Genomic DNA, 20,453 nt, shown 5'->3' on the forward strand with positions numbered 1-20,453 from the left:
CAGTAATCAGATTTCTTAGTACATGTAAACTCTTACTCTGATTTCTTTCATTTGTCATTCTGCACATGCGCGTAACCGACGGCGGTACCGGAAATAAGCAAAACACTTTCGGAGCGGTGCTGAAACCAAATAAATGATCGATGAAATGAATGATTTAAATACAGAGTGATTGAAAAAGATTAATCTAATTTCAAAATTATTTATTTCTCTTGTAAATAATTACAGATCAATGTAGTGAACTGTAAATGGTTTAAATGAGCAAAAAGTTTATTATGTAATTGCAGATGGTCTCAGTCTGAACCTCCTCCAGCTGTACAGACGACATCAACGCCACAGCCAAACTCATCCCATACTGGATTGAGTATGTCGGGCGTCGCTGCTCTCACGGGCTCTTTCAGTGAGATTTCGGAGATCATCCAGTGCTGTGGAACTAACAACAAACGCTCTGAGCTACTGGAGCTTCACTGCTCACAAAAATCACGCTGCTCAGTTCTGACGGATTCACTTATTGAAGTTGAGAACGCAGAGTGTTTTCTGCTCAGGGGTCTCATCTCCTCTCAGACTGAAGGAGCCAGTCAGAAACTCTATGACCCCCTCTTACAATTGGAATGTAATTGGTTCCTCGGCACCTCACGGTTGGAAAAATATAGAGCTTTGAAATCAGATTAATCTTTTTGACTCACCCTATATTTCTCATGTATGTTCATATTTTCAGGTAAATTTTCATGTAACATTTACGTCACGTCTTATTTTATGAGTTTATTGGCTGGTTGTAAAGCAGAAATCTGATTACTGTCTGACTCATGTCGACCTGGAGTTTCCCCATTATCTGATTACTCAAGAGCATGTAATCCTGTAGATCGGATTACTGACAAAATCTGATTTTTTGCAGTTATCAGATTATTAAGTGTATGTAATGACAGCCAATGACTGCCTTTGACCAACCGTTTTTAGTCAAGATAAACTTCACATTACGGTGGTTCCATACTGGCCTAACTGCCACTCTAGGATGATCTGAAAATCTGAACATGAAATCTGAACCCTTGCCAAATATTTGAGAATCCTGAGGTCATCAGGTTCTGGCAGATAGTTCAAATTCTATTACCTCACTGAGTCTGTTGGAGCCAAGGTCTCCAAGCAGCAGTGTCTCAGAGGTGTGCGCCACCAGATAGCGGTCTCTCCCCATGATCTTTACCTCATCGATCTCATAGGCATAATGTGACTTCAGCACCACTCGTGTGCCTGTAGAGAGGTTCTTCACGATCACCTGAATAACAAAAAACCAAAGACAATAAAGATTCGTCACCTCTCCACCAGGAATCAATGAGTGACAGTAACATGACAGACTAAATGATGTAGGACAGCAGCAACACCAGGAATTTGGGATGACACTGTGATTTCATTAACAAACCTCACTTAAATGTAGATATTTTGTCTGGAACATTGTTAAAATGACACTGCCGTTTTGGTTGTATATTAAAAAGAAAGTCTAAGATCAGCTTCATACTGGAAGTGTTTTATAAATATTAGCCATAATTCAGACTGCACTGCTCCGAGGAAATGGAGGCATACCTGACTCAGGCCCACATACGTCATCTCAAATTTGTTCTTGTAGATGCTCCTGCGAAGACAGCAGTCAAACTGTTCCACTCCACCGCACAGCGTGCCCTGACGGTCAAAAACAAGCCCAAGAAAATGTGTGACGGGGGATATAACATATAAACATAATGGGTTAGAGTAAAAATATAGTATAAAGCTCTTCAGACTTTTTTGGACGATTTTGGATCATTTTTGTTTTCCTTTATGTTCTCTCACTACAATACTTAAACACACACACATCATACAGCCACTGGGAATCCTTGTGGTGTCAACCAGTCCGGACTGTTATGCTGCTTTCAATTAGTGCGAAAAATATCACAATTTCAAGGTGAGCGAACATGAACACTACCACAATGCCGAATTCACTAGTGGGAAACTTAGATCTTTCTTTGGTGCATGTTATTTAAGCAATAGAAGACGAGAGGGAGCGTGTTATCCTGAAATAACATCACCCCTGTGATTTGGTCGCCATAGATCATTATTGGCGATAACACACTCCTCGAGTGTTCTACTGCTTTAATACAACAGTTAAATAAACACAGTAAGAAATGAATAAACTGGGCTGTGAATGTGGCGTTTAATATGTTTTAATGTCCAGTTCCTTCCTCCAAATTATAGTTTCTTAATGAGCAGCTTGTTGCTGAAATCTCCATTCTCTCCATTTTTTTAGTTTTCCAGTTATATGTCTACAATAAGATGCCTGGGTTCATACAATCAGATATCAGTTAATGCGCTCATTAGCAACAGTCTGCCTGCAAAAAAAAGTTCTTCCCAGCTTCAAGAATCATTACTAAAAGGGGGATTTCTTACTCTTTAAACTAGAAGCCCTAGAGTCACTCGGAGACTCCTGTGGCACCACTGTAAGATGCATGCTAACTTAATTTCTACATCTGGGTGATTTATGGACTGTTCTACATACTGCGCAGAGCCGAGAGCCATCTTTCTTCCAGGCCAGAGCTGTGATGGTGTACAGATTGGGAATTTCTTTGGGAGAGGCCTCATCCCAAGCAGCTCTTCGAGGGCTCCAGTTGAAAACCCTTAATCTGCAGGACAACAAAGAAAATCACAAAAAATGTTTATTATCAAAACATAAAATACTAACTAAAGCAGTAAAATCTGCTTTGTCATTGACTGTGACCCAGCACTGGACCCTAGAGCAGTGGAGACGTGGTTTCTGGCATGACCAATCATGCCTCTCCGTCTGGGAATCTGATGGACGAGTCCGGGTTTGGCAGTTGCGAGGAGAACGGTACTTGTCTGACAAGTCAAAAACAAAACCTTGTATATCCATTTCTGACATCTTTCAGTTTTTCACATAATTTGAAAGTATTCATGGTCCTATATATTGTGTGTAAATTTCATGATGAATAGATCAACAGAAATGACCCATACCTGGGGAAAATGTCTAGTTCCATTGACTTACATTACAAGTAAAGTAGGTTTTTCCTTCTCCTGTAAAGGTGTCATTTTGGAGATACGAGGTTTTCTTCCAACAACAGTGATATGTACAAGAAAGCAAAAACTCTTTCTGGAATTACCTCCAGGGTCAGTGCACGCCATCTTCGCATAACATACTCACCTATCATAACTGCCCAGGACTACTGACTGACCGCTGGGGCTGGTAGCGGCCACAGTGAACTCCTTCTCTGAGCGATCTCGGCTGTAATCGAACGTCTGCAGGATGTGACCCTCCTTCCCATAGGCCACAATCTTTTTATCGCATCCAGCCACGATGATGCTGCTGGATCCCCAGGCCAGTGCATAGGGTGGGCAGGGATGTGTGAGCAATTTGCCCTTTAAATAAGCACAAATACATCCAGGAAATGTTTTACACCTTACTGAGGCAACACAGATGGGACCTACTGAGGCTTATAATTCAGTAACTACAGGAACTTCAGTGCAGACTGAGCTTTTCACAAGTTATAGAAGCATGTAATAAATTGCTGGGTCCACCAGTGGCGCTGACCATATAAGGAGTTGAATACTCAGTTAACTGTCTACTATTTATAAGCAATTTTTTTCAAATATATCTTGATTTCTTCATTTTATATGTGTGTAGTTGCACAGCTGAGATTACCTGAGATTCACCTGAGCCTTCATCATCGAAGAAATAACGCACAACAGTCCCATCCGCATGGCCTGAAAGAATTCCTTTCCCAGAGACACTAACACAGAGACGATGAGGGCAAATTTAACAGGAATTTTCTTAAAACAGTGACAATAAGCAGATAGTGAGTAAGCGGACATACTTAGAAGTCAGTGACACAACATAGGACTCCGTTCCATAGATTGTGGATGATTTGTTGGTTTTTGTGTTGGCTACTCGAATCTGTTTGTGGGCAAACACAAATGTGATGTAAATGCATTAATAAGGAATGTAAAGATCGTGGCATGTAAATTACATCACTTACTTTTCCCTCTGCTAGACCAAACACTATAGAATGTTCTGCTGGCCAAAGCAAACAGGTCACAGCACTCTGCAAAATAAAAATATTAAGTTATTATATTGTGCTATTACATACCCAATGTACTGTATGTGCCTGTCATTACACTATTCCTCTTCATTAACCTGACATATCACTTACTGTCTGCACAAATTTGTTGCAAATGACCTTTTTGTCTCCCCTGTCAGAGAGAAAACATCAGCTTACTGATTTCATTCTGTTCATTTTGTGATTTCACATTACTTTAATTACAGTTAAATCAAATATAACCTGTACGTTAGAGCATGAGTAATTAACTGTGATCTACTTACCAGTCCTCTCCAATTTTGTATACAAATATTATATTGTCAGTTTGAGCAATGGCAATTTTAGTGGAATCTGGAGAAAATGCCATAGACTTGACCGTGTAGCTTTTCTTCCCATACTGCAAAATAAAGTAAGAAAATATTTTTGTTGTTGTTTTATCTTAATTATTAAATGCATTTTGGTATATGTTATTTCAGAGGGCATGACGGTGATCCCGAAGCATTTTCCCTTGGGGGGGGTGCACATATTTCCCCCATGCATTTTATTTTATATGCGTAAAAGTCTAAACAGTGAATGAAAATGATTTTCTGTGTTTTCTACAGGGAACAAACTTAAATTTGACTACAGATTGATCTGCACGACTTTGATTTATTCGCTGAGTTTAACATATTGCAATATAAAATGTGCCATAACTTTGGCATCACATTTTATGCAGACAGACAGATAGATAGAGAGACAGATAGACACACAGACAGACAGACAGACATATATGTGTGTGTATATATATATATATATATATATATATATATATATATATAGAGAGAGAGAGAGAGAGAGATGGATAGAAAGACAGGCAGACAGATAAATAGATAGATAGACAGAGAGACAGACAGACAGATAGATACAGACAGACAGACAGATAAACAGATAGATAGACAGACAGATATATAGACAGACAAATAGACAGACAGACAAATATTACTGATCATATTTCAAAGCATGAAATTCCGCAGACGTTCTGAACATTCGATGTTCATCTTTGACTTACTTTTGAGTCCGCAGGCTTGGTTGAGAACTTGTCCCGTCTCTCTCCCTGTTCGTCATACAGCAGAATCACCCGATCCACGGTACACACGGCGAACTTTGCGCTGTTCGGAGCCCAAGCCATGCAGGTCACTTTGGCGGCTCCGTCCTGCGGGAAAATCAGGAAAACTGTGCGGTTTAGAGGATCTGGCTAAACTAGGTTAACTAGCCAGACATCGGGTCCATAGACTAGTCGGACAGTGGGTCCACAGACTAGCCCAACTGAGCCGTTCTGCTTCGGTACCATGCGCCGGTTCACGGGCCATCAACGGCAGCCGTTCCAGGCGGGATAACTAGTGTTAATTCAGCGCTGAGCGACTCCGACCCAGTGAACCGGGGAGGTGTCTGAGCTTCAGGGCTCAGCGGGAGCATCAGCGCCGGGCGGTCTGCGGCCGCTAACCGGACCAGCTCGGGTTTCGGTTCGAGATCATTCAGCCTTTCAGAAAGTGGACTTGCCCGTGATTTAGCGGTGTTAATCTACAAGCGTCCAGACTTTAACGAGAGAAAACCCGCAGTGTTTGTTAAACATATATCAGGGTTTACTCTGTCGCTAGCCAGTTAGCCAGTTAGCCCAGTTAGCCGAGTTAGCCGGCGGCTCGTCGGGCTCACCTGCGGAGTGAGCAGGGTCCTCAGGTGCTTCAGCTGCATGTCGTCTTTGGAAGGGGGCCCGCTGCCGGTGCTGCCGGTGCTGACGGCGCAAGGAGCCGAGCTGCAGCGCTGTATTCCCGTCCCGGCGCCTGTGGCTGCGACGGAGCGGCTTCAGGGGGCAGACATGCGGGTAAACACCGCTCCGGCCCTGGAGACCGTCGCCAAGGAGAGTGACGCAAATACGAATTCGCTGTTCCGCGGATTTCCGTCTAACTTACGCAGCATCTGCGCGTTTGAAGGGCGAATTATGCGGTGAAACGCGGGGCTTTAGTGCGAAAGTCCGCTGTTTAAAGTATTAAAAAGTGACTGAAGGCGTGGAGATGCCGGGGATTGAACCCGGGGCCTCATACATGCAAAGCATGCGCTCTACCACTGAGCTACATCCCCGCCGGGCTCGGTGCCGCCCGGCTCGCGCATATAAACAGCTCGGCTCTTCACGCTGGCGCGGGGAGTAGAGCCAGAATAACGGGCGGGTCAGAGCAGCGAGCCTCGGAGTCTAACACAGTTCGGTGGTTCCGCTGGTCCAACGTTCCAAACTACATCTAGCAGATAACGGGGGTTAAAAACCGGCCCACTGACAGACAACCAGAACCTACACGCGTCTGTGGGGTTTATGTGGAATGTTGATAAATATAAAATAGTGGTAAACCTGGAAAAATACGGAGCCCCGCTGGTGACATCCTATATAAATAAAAAATAATGCGTGGCCACGCCTTATTAACGCGTGGGAACGACTTAGTAAGACGTGGAAATTAGATGATTAAGTTAAGGCGCCGCTTACTAAGTCATGGTCACGCATTAGGATCTCGTTCCTACGCCTTACTTAGTTGTGGCTACTTATTTTTTTCATTTATACAGGATGGCACCAGCGGGTCTCCGTAGAAAAACGTTTTCTTCAGAGACTGTTTGAAATCACAACATGTACCTCTCTGCCATGAGTGGCTTTTTAAAATAGTAAAACAATCAATCGATCAATCAATGCAGCTGAGCAATACAGAAATCAGGGATTGGGAAGTTGGGTGGTAAAAATAAATCAAATGTTATAATAAAATAATAAGGTACCAATAAACCGTTAAATCAATAAACCATTAAAATTACAATATATTAACTGAACAGGTAGCAGATCAGATCCTGTTACCACCACTGCAAAATAATGACTAACATCAAATGACTCTGAATGCCTTTGTTTACATCTAAACTTTTTAATGGCACAGTTTTGAAAATTTGGTGGACTTCCCCTTTAACGAAGCATTTGAAACAAATTTGGTTGGTGAGGAAAATCATAAGGAAAAGGAAAAAAAGGAATTTTGCCCTCCAGGCCCCGAGTTCCCCACTCCTGGTCTCAGCTGCCTTCTGTAAGTCTGCCTCTGGGTGAGAGGTCAGATATATACATAATCGGAGGCCCAAAATAAACCACACACCTCACAGTCCAGCACAATGAGGACAGCAGGACACAGAGCTGGACTACAGCGGATTCATAACTAGAGAAGAAGCAGTTGTGTGGTATCGTCTGGTAGCGGGACATATCTGTGAATGAAAGGTCAGAAAAGGTCCGTGCCATGTCCTTCCGGGTCATTTGGGTCTTAGAACACATGCTGGTCAGTCTGCGGTTTGTTAAAGAGGTGTTTGGGCTCCTGTTTGGGGCAGTGTTCTATTTTCTTGAGGCCTTTGTGCGATTCTTCGTTCTGCACCCCAGGAAAGATGTGGAGGGAGAGGTCGTGCTTGTGACCGGGGCAGCGAACGGACTTGGGAAACACATAGCGAAGGAACTGGGACTACTGGGGGCCACCTTAGTTCTGTGGGATGTGAACTGGGAGGCGCTGGACAGGACAGCTAAAGAGCTGCGGCAAAGCCTGGACGTGCGTGTTTATGCCTACGTTTGTGACTGCAGCCGCAGGATGGAGGTCTACAGAGTCGCTGAAGTGGTAGATATTCACTAATTCAAAGCTCTGAGTCTTAAGAGGAGGCGTGGGCAGTGACTGTGTAGCCAGTCAGAGATGCTTTAGTGAAATGCTGCTGTTTTTCAAGTTTCACTGGGAATTTTCAGATGACTATACTTCAAATATTTAATTTTTTATCATTAACACTTTCTTTCTTTCTTGTGTAATTTTATTCTGCTCTGTTAGTGGCAACATCTGAATGCTGCTGTATAAATCAGGTTTTAAGATGTAAGCAAAGAGTGGTTTGTATGGAGAGAAATTTTGGATTTGCTAAAAAGTTCAACTACAGTTCTGTCGATAACTACAGACCCAGCTGGTGACATCCAGTATAAATAAAACAACGCGTGGTCACGACTTAGTAAGGCATGGGAATGAGATAACGAAGTTGTGCAAAAGACTTTACAAGGCATGGGAACGAGATCCTAATGGAGTGAGATAATTAAGCCTTGACCACAGCTTAATAAGGCATGATCTCATTCCCACACCTTATAAATTCTTTCCCACAACTTTATTATCTCGTTCATAATTATCCCGGTCCCATGCCTTACTGAGTCATGGCAAAGCATTAGGATCTTGTTCCCACACATTAATATGGCATGGCCAAACATTATTTAGATTTATGCCAGATGTCACCAGCAGGGCTCCGTAGGTATCCCAGTGCTTCGGTCGTGACCTTTCTTACCCTTTTAAGTGAAGGTATTTGGTGGATCATTATTTAAATAAATTAACCATATTTTAAGGCCCACTCAACCCACCTCTGAAGATCCTCTTACAAAACCTTGGGAAAATCTTGTGTTGCTACATGCAAATGAGGTAATAAGATGTTTCAACAGGTGAAGAAAGAAGTGGGGGATGTGTCCATACTCGTGAACAACGCCGGTGTGGTGACTGGACAATACACTTTCATAGATGCTCCTGACAACCTGGTGGACAGAACACTGAGAGTCAACACTGCCGCCCACTTTTGGGTGAATTACCTCATGTTTCAAATCCTGGTCTTTAGTTTTAAAAGCTGTTGTGTTCAAAAATAACTTTGTGTTTTATTCACAGCGTGAAGTCCGTTCAAAGAACTCAAAGAAACTGTAGGTAGCTGCCTCATAAGTCAGTGCCTTTGAAGGAAACTTAGTGATACAGGGTTAGTGATAAGGTACATTATGTTTCCAAAGATTTTCACTCACCCATCCAAATAATTGAATTCAGGTGTTACAATCACTTCCATGACCACAGGTGTATAAACCCAAGCCCCCTAGGCCTGCAGACTGCTTCTACAAACATTAGTGAAAGAATGGGTCGCTCTCAGGAGCTCAGTGAATTCCAGCGTGGTACCATGATCGGACGCCACCTGTGCAACAAGTCCAGTCGTGAAATTTCCTCACTACTAAATATTCCACTGTCAGTGGTATTATAACAAAGTGGAAGCGATTGGGAATGACAGCAACTCAGCCACGAAGTGGTAGGCTACGTAAAATGACAGAGCGGGGTCAGCGGATGCTGAGGCGCATAGTGTGCAGAGGTCGCCAACTTTCTGCAGAGTCAATCACTACAGACCTCCAGACTTCATGTGGTCTTCAGATCAGCTCAAGAACAACATAGAGTTTCATGGAATGGGTTTCCATGGCCGAGCAGCTGCATCCAAGCTTTACATCACCAAGCGCAATGCAAAGCATACAGTGGTGTAAAGCACTGCCACTGGACTCTAGAGCAGTGGAGATGTGTTCTCTGGAGTGACCAGTCACGCTTCTCTGTCTGGAAATCCAATGGACGAGTCTGGGTTTGGCGGTTGCCAGGAGAACGGTACTTGTCTGACTGCATTGTGCCGAGTGTAAAGTTAGGTGAAGGGGGGATTATGGTGTGGGGCTGTTTTTCAGGAGTTGGGCTCGGCCCCTTAGTTCCAGTGAAAGGAACTCTTAATGCTTCAGCACCAAGAGATTTTGGACAATTTCATGCTCCCAACTTTGTGGGGAATGTCATATTAAACCCTATTGTGACGACCCCCTGTGCTCCCTTCAGGTACTAGTTTGCCAGTGCACGGGCGGAGCTAGGCCTGATTAGTCTAATTAGATCATTGAGGGCACCTGGTAAGAGGTATAGCTTAAAAGGTGGTGGATCTGTTCCTCCCAGAGGCACCTTCTTTCTTTGTGTAGGCACGGTTTATTCTTTTTTTTTTCAGGCTTTTTGATTTATCCGTCTTTCCCCCCCCCTCCCTTCTCGCTTTCTTCTTTTCTTTTGCCTCTACATATATCATCTACTGACACAAACATACGTCCACTCGTTCACGACTAACACTGCATTCATACCCTAGACATTTTTGGATAAAAGTATTCTTTGGTTTAAACTCAACCTTTCGTGTTGTGTCCCTCTTCTTATGTTGTGGGGTGTGGACGAGCCCATGCCGTAATACCTATACTTTAAGAATGGGATGTCGCTCAACTTCATATGTGTGTGAAGGCAGCCAACCGAATACTTTTGGAAATATAGTACCTGCATTAGAGATGCGCTTCAGTGGCAGCAACACACTGCAAAATTCAGCAAGCTCACACCTAACTGTTAGTGTTTAGCTATGTTAGCTTGTGCCTTTTCCAAGAAAAATGAACATTTTATGAACAAAATGTAATATTTTGTTCATGCTGAACACTAAACTCACAGGAAGCTCCTGTGTTTTACTGGAGTTTATCTAAGCTTAAGTTAGCTTACATTAGCAAACAGACACTTGCAGCGGAACACAAACATATGCAAAATATACTTGTTCTAGAGTGAGTGCTGGATGGGCAGCATCCAGGATAAGAGGCTTAGAACTTTGTGTGTGTGTTTCAGTGCCGGTCACTGCAGTGAAATATGAATGGGAAAGTCCTGCCCTTCACTGGCTGGTTTGGCCGTGAGCGGAGAAGAGTTGACCATACTGTGGAAAAACTCCCACCTCGTTGCAGAGATGACCGCGAGTGCAGTAGCCAGAACAATAAAAAAAAAAATCACAATTTTTTATTGAGCCAAACTTTCCAAACTATTTCTTTTTTTTTTTCGATTTTTTGTGTAATTTCAAACATGCTTTTTAGACCCTAATTCACCTTCAGCTTCGAGTGCTCTGGTCTCTCTCTGTTCAAAGAGACAGAAGTCCGGTCTTGTATGGCTCGAAATAACTGCTGGGCGGCGTTGCAGACATGGCCACTGAGTGAACCACTTGATTTCTCCTAACTGCATCAGGGCAAACACTCAAACATACTAAAGCCCAAAACTTAAAACTAGTGCATTTTAATCACATGTCAATCTTCCATTCAGTTTAAATACATAAATCCAGTGTAAAAATTATATTATAATGGATGTTTCCCCATCATGTTCAATAAGGTTTAAATTAGAAGTGCTTGTAGAATTTATTCTTATACATCACATTTCTGTATTTCTGAAGAATTAATAGTTCTTTCTGTATCACAGCAGTTACTCAGACTGTAAATGTATTAAAGGATAAAACAAGTTAAATTCACACAATTTTACTGTCGTCCAGACTGTATTAAACAGTATTTGAGTCTCATTACACGACATGTAAACTTGAAAGTCTAATGAGAAAGAAATAAAAAGAACTTTGATTTCAGCCATGATCAAATTCTCTGCTTTAGAGTTTCTATACATTTGTAACTGAACTGCTAAGTAAAGCAGATGTTTATAAGCAAGACGTTCCTACTGAGGAGCAGCTCTCTTGCTGACCATCACGCCAGTTAACACCTAATGCTATCAGCCACTTCATGCCATGCTAACGTGTCAAGGTCACCTACAGTTACAAAAACCATGTTGATTTGAATATTAATATAATACAACTTTAAATACCACTTCACAATAAATCCCTCTCATTGTTTATTTAATCTACCTTTTGTACCTGTTACCATGGAAGCAGACCTAGCAAGGATGCTAGGTTGACTAGTTCGCTGGCGTCTGTCTAGAGAGTCTCTCAAAATAAGCGAAATGAAACATTAATATATGATCAAAAACATTAAAAACATAAGCGTTGGACAAAGAACACAAACCATGTACTTGAGTTAAAGTAGAGACACCCAAGATGAAATATTACTCCAGTAAAAGTAGAAGTTCCTCCCTTTAGACCGCCACTTGAGTAAAAGTACTAAAGTATTTGCCTTCAAATGTACTTAAAGTATAAAGTAAAAGTACAAAAAGATGAATTAACTTATAAGTTCAATAAAAATAGGCTTTAAACTCAGGATCACAAATGAGTTCCTTTACTATATTGATCTGTAGGTCTCTGTAGGTCACAAAACATAAACCAGCCCAAATTAATTTACTATAAAATGAACTGGTGTTTGTATAAATTCAGAAAAAAGACGCGTCAGTCACGACTGCATATGTAGTCATATTTCTATATTGTGCTCTATTTACACAAAGTTAGGTTAGTTCATCATTTATGTTGCACAGACTCTCCCAAAAATTTACGTTTAAACAAAGTGACCACTGTGCATTCACTGTTCACGTACATCATTATTTCATTCAAATCCTGCATATCCAGTTAGAAACCACAGTGATGTCATAGAAGCACATCATCTAGAATCCCGACTTCATCAATTTACAAGCTGGTGAACTGCCTCATGGTTTCCTAATTTCCTAGTTTCTGATTTTTGTCTTATTATAATGAAGACATCATAATATAACATTGTTTAATACAGAAACCTTTGCATTACAAGTAGTTTTTGGTCACCAAATTACCACCACAATGATAATGTTACTGACCACAAGCTAACGGTGCCATACATTCCCACACTAGGTTCAATACGAATGTTATTACAGATCATAATACAGTTTTACGGTATCACTCGGTAAATGTAAAGCCTAATGGCGATCATTGATGTTAGACGTCTTTTAGCGTAGTTGTTCAGCAAATAAGTCATCAGCCCCTCCATTTAAACAAATCATTTTACCTTTACAGACTTACAAGGCATTTCTCCCCGCGATGTTACAGCGGAACCATGGACACTTGGTCTGTGTATCTTCTCATGGAGGACTGTTTGCCCTGAACGGCCTTGCAGGTAGTCTGAAGAGCAAACAGGTCACAGCTTCCTGAGTATTTAAGTCAAAGTGTTATGCAGCAGTAAAAGGACTGCTGATGTGTGTTGTGTCTACAGACTATTGTGCAAGTAAATCCGCAGCCATTGGATTTGCTGAATCCATCGCTCTGGAGCTGCTTGTTCTTAAGAAGGAAGGAATCAAAACAACCATTGTGTGTCCCTATCTTATCAACACAGGAATGTTCCAAGGATGCCGAACAAAGTAAGTTATTACATCTGTCAGCAAGCTGGATCTATTTAAACGCAAATTCCCTCAATTTTTCAAAATTCCTGCATCATTTCTGCATGATTAATCCATTGAGATGTACACAAAACCATTCAAAAAGGTTTAATGTCAAGTCAAATGTATTTGTAGTGCTTTTTACAACTGATGTTGTCACTAAGCAGCTTCACAGAATTACAGTAAAGACAAAGTTTTAACATCAATGTAAACCCTCCCAGGTGAGCAAGCCAGGGGCGACAGTGGCAAGGAGAAACTCCCTCAGAGCTGAGGAAGAAACCTTGGGAGGAACCAAGGCTTACAAGGGGGGACCCATCCTCCTCTTTTCAAGCTACCTACATAGTTATTATACTACTAATATCGCATATCTAATAGCAGTAGTATTAGTAGTAGAAATAGCTAGGAGTCCATGAAAACTTCAGTGTAGGGTGGGCAGCTAGTCCAAGGCAGGTGGTGGTAGCTGGGGCGTGGGCAGCTGGTCTGAAGCGGGTAGCAGGAGAGCTCAACAGTCAGTCGTCCTTCAGTGTCTGGCCAGACAGGTGGGCGGTCGTTTACTCGTTTAATGTCAAATGATTCATTACAGAGAAACATACTGACACAAACTTCTTTACTGTGGTGGTGATGGGAACCAGGGGTCACACCATCTACAATGCAAGCCATTTCATTTACTGTCCAAAACAAAAACGCCTGGTCTTCTGAGTTTTATATGAAATGTTGAAGATGATCAAATCTGGAACAAGGTTCCTTTGGGGGTCATTTTTTTCGAATGCCTGCTTCTCTCTGCCAAAAAAAAGAATATATTTTAGACCAAAGTGTCATTAAACACTTCAGACGTCTGGTTCCTAGCACTCTATGAATTTCACATCAAACCAGTGTAATTACCTGTGTAATTCCCCGTTAATAGAAATTAATCAGCTGTGCTTGAACAAGAAAATCACTGACCTGTCAAGTTTCCCACCACTGGCCTATAATGACCTCCACCCTATGTTCAGATAACTGTAACTGAAGGCCTGAAATAATCCACTCTCCTTTTATTCGCTATTAGGTGGCCATCCTTGCTTCCGATAATGGATCAGAGAGAAGCTGCAGAGACGATAGTGGATGCAGTTTTGAGGGAGAAGATGTACTTAGCGCTTCCTGGAAGTTTGTATTTCTTGATGGTGCTGAAGAGGTAAACATTCACATGCTCAAGCATTGAGAAGGTTCATGCTGTTTGATAAGTATGATGGTGAATTCTCAGGAACTACGATTCACAATTATGGGGTCCAGTTTATAAATATGTATAAGTATGTATGTTGACATCAGCAGTGAAAGACACTAGCACTAACATCACGCACATTACCTTGACAAGTGAATAGATTAATTATTGATGAGTGGATATTGATTAGTCATCAAAGGACCAGCCAATCGAAAGTGTTAATAAAGTACCAAATCTGCATCCAGGTCACCAACCTAATCTGTCTCGTTGTCCTAAAATCACATTTCTGATTAGAAAACATTGGCTGTGTCAATGTACAGGTTTAACTTGTGTAAATTGGGTTTTTTTATCTCTGTCCCTCTCTCAGTTTCGTGCCAGCCAAACTGGGCATTATCTTCATCAACTTCTTTGGAGGGCTGGATCTGATGGATCACTTCCATGGGGTTCCTGTACCCACAGTGACCTACAAAAAGCCTCTATGCCAGAGAAGCGACAGCAGCAGTGAACCACAAAGCATCATATATTACGACTAAATATATTATGACTGGGAGTGATCACAGTTAAAACTGTACACACCTTAACTTGTTGATAATGCCCAAAACAGAAGTTCTTCAAAGACCTTCTTTACTTTTAATGGAAGTTAAATGGAATGGAAAATAAAAATTGTATTGGTCCATTCGTCATGAGATATATATATATATATATATATATATATATATATATGTGTGTGTGTGTGTGTGTGTGTATTTCCAAAAGTATTCAGCCGCCTGCCTTCACACGCATATGAAATTGAGCGACATCCCATTCTTGATCCATAGGGTTTAATATGATGTTGGCCCACCCTTTGCAGCTATAACAGCTTCAACTCTTCTGGTAAGGCTTTCCACAAGGGTTAGGAGTGTGTTTATGGGAATTTTTGACCGTTCTTCCAGAAACGCATTTGTGAGGTCAGACACTAATGTTGGACGAGAAGGCCTGGCTCACAGTCTTTGCTCTAATTCATCCCAAAGGTGTTCTATTGGGTTGAGGTGCAGGCCAGTCAAGTTCTTCCACACCAAACTGGCTCATCCATGTCTTTATGGACCTGCTTTGTGCACTGGTGCACAGTCATGTTGGAACAGGAAGGGACCGTCCCCAAACTGTTCCCACAAAGTTGGGAGCATGAAATAGTCCAAAATCTCTTGGTGCTGAAGCATTAAGAGTTCCTTTCACTGGAACTAAGGGGCCAAGCCCAACTCCTGAAAAACAACCCTACACCATAATCCCCCCTCCACCAAACTTTACACGTGGCACAATGCAGTCAGACAAGTACCGTTCTCCTGGCAGCCACCAAACCCAGAGTCATCCATCAGATTGGCAAACGGAGAAGCGTGATTGGTCACTCCAGAGAAATCTCCACTGCTCTAGAGTCCAGTGGCAGTGCTTTACACCACTGCATTCCACGCTTTGCAACGCGCTTGGTGATGTAAAGCTTGGATGCAGCTGCTCGGCCATGGAAACCCATTCCATGAAGCTGAAATTCACTGAGCTCCTGAGAGTGACCCATTCTTTCAGTAATGTTTGTAGAAGCAGTCTGCATGCCTTGGGGCTTGGTTTTATACACATGTGGCCATTGAAGTGATTGGAACACTTGAATTCAATGATTTGGATAGGTGACTGAATACTTTTGGAAATACAGTGCTTGTATATATATAAAGGATTCAGACAATGTAAAGGACAGCTCCTGTGTTTAAATGATGTACAAAAATAAAAATTGCCAAATGTGGAGATACATTATTTTGGATGTTTTTATTTTTTTGGACAGTGACATTATGCTTAAATAGTAATTCATAATTTGAGTGGGTAAAAAAGTATAAAACTTATGTACTTGGTTAAGTATTGAATACAAGTGCTCCATGAATGTTTCAACCTCAGTAAATGCACAAAAATAATTAGTGGAAGTGTCAAATTTAAAAGTGCACGTGAGCTGATGCAGTTAGGGCAGGTATTATAATAATAGAGCAGAGCTGCAACAACTCAGTACTTCTGTAACACAAAGGACTTTTACTCAAACATCTGACCAATATTTGTACCTTCGCAGAGTAGCCAGAGGGGGCGGTGTTAAGCTGTTTTCAGGTCTATGGTTCAGGCCTGTTTCTGAGCATGAAACTAGCTGCACTGTTTGCCCCCTAGAAGTCATGGGAGGTCAATCTGACGCTGTTTCTTACATAGGAATCGCAGGCTTATCCCAAAAAAGCACCAAGCTTTTTTGGAAAGTACGGAGCCGTCTCTGGTGACATCCTGTATAAATAAAAATAATGCGTGGCCACCAGTGTTGTGCGTGAACGAGTTCAAAAGAACGCGTTCATTGAACACGCTCATTTTTTCGTGAACGTTGAACTGAACGCAACACATTTTTAAATAAAGAACTTAAACGTGAATTAGTTCACATTATGTGTGATGAACGGCAGACATCACTGTAAATGAACGTTGGAATTTGTTTTCCATTGAAAACTGAGTGACATCTGTTTCCTCTTTTGAAACGCAACGAGAGAAAGTTCCTCCCTCCTGTCTTCTCGCTGGTGCCACTTAAATCATGCATCACCAGACAAGAATGGTTTCGACATTGTGTGCGCAATGCATTGCGGGCAACGTAGTGTCCGGCTGAGAATAGTTAACATACTGGCTAGTTAATAACATACGGGCTTCCGCACGACGTTACCCGTGATGAATTGCGGCAGAGCGGGGTAGGCATAGCAACGCGGTAGGGCTGGAGGAGCGCGCGCGAGAGAGAGAGAGAGAGAGAGAGAGAGAGAGAGAGAGAGAGAGAGAGAGAGAGAGCGCTGCAATAAAAAAAAAGGCTAGTGGAAGTGATGGCACGGAGACAGACACCGATTCTCCTTATGAACGTTTAAAACTATTTTACACTCTTGCAAACCAAGACCCCGACGGCAAAAAGCCTTTCTGTGTAAGATATGTCAACCTGCGCAGCAAAGTTAGGACATCAACAACGTCCTTCTCAAATTTGAAACGGCACATTGAGTTAAAACATCCATCCAGTGTGAATGCATATATGCACGCCCTCGAGGGTCATAAGGGAGGAAAGGGAAAAAAGACCCAACCCCAAACGCAAATGACACTGCCAGCAGCCTGTTCCTGTAGATCATGTCCCCAGCACTGAATTGAAAAGGTCACCAAATACTGCATGAAAGTTGAAGTTACCTACCTAAAGTTGCATAATGTTCCATCTTACACAAAGTTACATCTTAAAAATCATTGTATCAACCATAAAGATACAGCAGTTTCCTTAAAAATAAAGTTTTTTGTGCCTTTGAGTTCTGCCTTCATTACCTTCATTCAAGAGTTTTGCTCATTTCATACACACACATATGTATATATAATATCATATATATCAAATAATATATACATATTTCATATTATATATTCTTTTTTTAATTAAATGCTGGTAGATTTCATTGTATAGAAAGATATCAAAGTATAGAACTGGTCTACCTTGTCTGTACTGCTGCAAGTTTCATCACCTGGTAAGAAACCCACAATTGCAGTGTCATGAGCAAATGTCTACAGTGAGCAGTTTCAAAGAACGTATAGTGATTTCTAGCTTGTAGTGTGAAAAAAGTATTTATTTAAATATCTCACGAAAAAAGTAAAATGAACTGAACTTTGAACTAGTTCAGAATTAAAATTGTGAACTTTGAACGTGAACTGTTCACTTTGAGCATGTATGAACTGAACTTGAACTAGTTCAGAAAATCTGTGAACTGGCACAACACTGGTGGCCACGACTTAGTAAGGCATGGGAACGAGATCCTACTGCGTGGCCACGACTTAGTAAGGCATGGGAACGAGATGATTAGGTCATGGTCATGACTTATTAAAGCGTGGGAACTAGATCCTAATGCGTGGCCACAACTTAATAAGCCACAATCTCGCTCCCACGCTTTACTAAATCATGGCCATGACTAAATCATCTCGTTCCCATGCCTTACTAAGTCGTGGCCACGCATTATTTTTATTTATACAGGATGTCACCAGCAGGGCTCCGTAGGAAAGTCTTAGAAGAGAAATCTGAGGAAAATGATGAACTGTTCCTTTAACGAACCAAAACACACTGCGGAGTGTCGAAAGCGCCAGATACGCCGTATCTGTGGATTCTGAGCTCAGAGAAAGAAACGCATCAGCTCTTCTGCAGAATGAAAGGTCAGTGTGAGATCAGGGAGCCGGCCTGTCTGTCGCTCCTCCTCCTCGACGCGCTCCGTATGAAAGGAGCCGCCGTGGAGCGGCCGGGCTCCACACTGCTGAGGTTCCGGGCTGAGCAGTGTGGACTCGCCTTACTGACCCTCTCAGCCCGCTTTCTACGAACAGGCTCGGGGAGAAGGCCAGCAGGTCCGAACAAGTCCATCGCAAAACAACATCTGAGCACATTGCGGAGCATCACCTACAGCATCCGGGCACCTCTGCCCGCAGCGCGGCTCCCACGTGGTTCCCACGTGGCTCCATCGTCGGTGGAAATAAGCGCCACATCGTCGCGGCTTGAACGACGAGTTTACAGCGAAAATTTTTTACTGATTTTCTGGGTTTCGCTCTCTTTTACTAAAAATGTCGGGGGAGATGGCCTCTCTGGTACTGGAGGACGGAACCGCCTTTAGAGGCCACCTTTTCGGGGCTAGCGCTTCAGTATCGGGGGAAGTCGGTAAGTCGTGAGTTTAACTTGGCGAAAATGACACCTTTTTACAAAAACGCTGGATCGCGTTTATGATCCGCTTTGGCCTCAGTTTTCACGTTTATGGTGTAAACAGTAGCAGCCTTGCTGGACAGCTTAACAAACCATACCTGCGCTTTGGCGCTGAATGACGCCGGAGGGACGTGTTCGTTTCCCTCCCAGCGCGCTCACGCTGCGCTCCTCAGTACGGACGCCTGATAATTCAGGCCACTTGTGTGTTAACTGGGTTGAGTAGCGGCGGGGTCCCTGAGGGTGAACCACGCGTCTATTGATAAGAGCAGCTTTGTTAGCCAACCGGCTGCTCATGACCTCACGGGACACATGGACTTGGATAGGTTCCTATCGAGGGTTCACTTTGCCTGTAATCCAGTCCAAAGTTGCCCTCAGTGGCCTGCGTGAACAGGTACCTGATGGATTGTTCTGCTTTAAACAGGCAAAGCAGAGTTGGGAATAATGATGGACGTAGGTTATAATGACGTGATCCTGCCCCCATCATTCATGAGTTCACAAAAAACCACTTGCCTTCAAATAAAGCTGAGATCACTAGACACTGCACGTGTGTGTGTGTGTAAATATGTATATACCTTTTTATATATATGTGTGTGTGAGATCTGAAATGGATGAGAGTGATGATAAAGCACATACAGACTATAACGATACTTATTTATAACCGAACATGTTAATTTCCTATCCTCAGTTTTCCAGACTGGAATGGTGGGCTATCCAGAGGCGCTCACGGACCCCTCATATAAGGCCCAGATATTAATTCTAACTTACCCGCTAATTGGGAACTATGGTGTGCCTGATGATGAGGATGGTGAATTTGGGCTCAGCAAGGTTCAGTTTCTTTTCATTATTTTACTTGCAAAAACATAGTGCTTTGTTTTGATTCTGCCTGGCCGCATGTTAATTTAGTTTTTCTTTAACCCCCTCCCACTTCACTTTTCAGTGGTTTGAGTCCTGCAGAATCCACGCCACCGCCCTCATTGTTGGCGAGCTTTCTCAGAATCCCAGCCACTGGAGCTCGGCCAGATCACTAGATCAGTGGCTCAAAGAGCAAGGCATTCCTGGACTAGAGGGTGAGATTGCATTTCCTTGAAATGTTTAATAGCCATAATGTCTCATTTCCCTGAGTGTGGATTACAGGGTGGGTTCAATACATCTGCCCCCCCCCCCCATTTTTAACATTGGACATTAAACAAAGAAAACCCATCTCTGTAGTGGACAGTATAGCAGTATAGCCACCTGCTTAGAACATCTGTTGAATATCCCTGTTATAAAAAGGAGTGGACACCCGCTGCTTGACCAAGAAGATCAGAGAAAAGGGAACCATGCTGGGGAAGCTTGTGGTAGAAGGGACCTCGGCTGAGAACATACCCTTTGATGATCCTGACAGTCGGAACTTGGTGAAAGAAGTGTCCTTGAAAGTATGACTTCAGCATTATTACCTCGCAGCGTATCGTTTATGTGGTAATCATCTCACGCTCCAGATTCCCAACCCAAAG

General features: G+C 42.5%; 3 protein-coding genes and 1 non-coding gene across 7 annotated transcripts in view; 2 read left to right on the forward strand and 2 right to left on the reverse strand.

The window, feature by feature from the left end:
- ift172 (intraflagellar transport 172) overlaps positions 1–6,166 on the reverse strand; it is an 83,058-nt gene extending 76,892 nt beyond the window's left edge. For both annotated transcript variants that reach the window (XM_017701018.2, XM_017701017.2), the window contains exons 1-11: positions 5,763–6,166; positions 5,119–5,262; positions 4,355–4,467; positions 4,185–4,224; positions 4,011–4,076; positions 3,849–3,928; positions 3,677–3,764; positions 3,179–3,393; positions 2,519–2,642; positions 1,573–1,668; positions 1,106–1,267 (exon numbers count right to left, since the gene is read on the reverse strand). In XM_017701018.2, the coding sequence (XP_017556507.1) occupies positions 1,106–1,267; positions 1,573–1,668; positions 2,519–2,642; positions 3,179–3,393; positions 3,677–3,764; positions 3,849–3,928; positions 4,011–4,076; positions 4,185–4,224; positions 4,355–4,467; positions 5,119–5,262; positions 5,763–5,801 (1,167 nt within the window). In that variant the 5' untranslated portion in view covers positions 5,802–6,166. The remainder of the gene's footprint in view (positions 1–1,105; positions 1,268–1,572; positions 1,669–2,518; positions 2,643–3,178; positions 3,394–3,676; positions 3,765–3,848; positions 3,929–4,010; positions 4,077–4,184; positions 4,225–4,354; positions 4,468–5,118; positions 5,263–5,762) is intronic.
- On the reverse strand, positions 6,117–6,188 carry trnaa-ugc. The gene has a single exon. It is a non-coding gene; the product is annotated as a tRNA-Ala (tRNA).
- Positions 6,189–6,210: 22 nt separating this feature from the next.
- Positions 6,211–14,896, forward strand: si:dkey-221h15.4 (uncharacterized protein LOC563950 homolog). Its single transcript, XM_017701019.2, has 6 exons — positions 6,211–7,726; positions 8,575–8,709; positions 12,669–12,768; positions 12,865–13,009; positions 14,073–14,198; positions 14,593–14,896. Exons 1-6 carry the CDS (start codon positions 7,361–7,363, stop codon positions 14,756–14,758), a joined length of 1,038 nt encoding a protein of 345 aa, XP_017556508.1. The 5' UTR covers positions 6,211–7,360; the 3' UTR covers positions 14,759–14,896.
- A 3,568-nt stretch (positions 14,897–18,464) lies between these two features.
- Positions 18,465–20,453, forward strand: part of cad (carbamoyl-phosphate synthetase 2, aspartate transcarbamylase, and dihydroorotase) — a 39,936-nt gene continuing 37,947 nt past the window's right edge. For all 3 annotated transcript variants that reach the window (XM_017701021.2, XM_017701022.2, XM_017701023.2), the window contains exons 1-4: positions 18,465–18,918; positions 19,646–19,785; positions 19,898–20,027; positions 20,233–20,375. In XM_017701021.2, coding sequence (XP_017556510.1) covers positions 18,825–18,918; positions 19,646–19,785; positions 19,898–20,027; positions 20,233–20,375 — 507 coding nt within the window. In that variant the 5' untranslated portion in view covers positions 18,465–18,824. The remainder of the gene's footprint in view (positions 18,919–19,645; positions 19,786–19,897; positions 20,028–20,232; positions 20,376–20,453) is intronic.

This window comes from Pygocentrus nattereri, chromosome 4, assembly GCF_015220715.1.
Source record: "Pygocentrus nattereri isolate fPygNat1 chromosome 4, fPygNat1.pri, whole genome shotgun sequence".
In the NCBI taxonomy this organism is placed as follows: domain Eukaryota; kingdom Metazoa; phylum Chordata; class Actinopteri; order Characiformes; family Serrasalmidae; genus Pygocentrus; species Pygocentrus nattereri.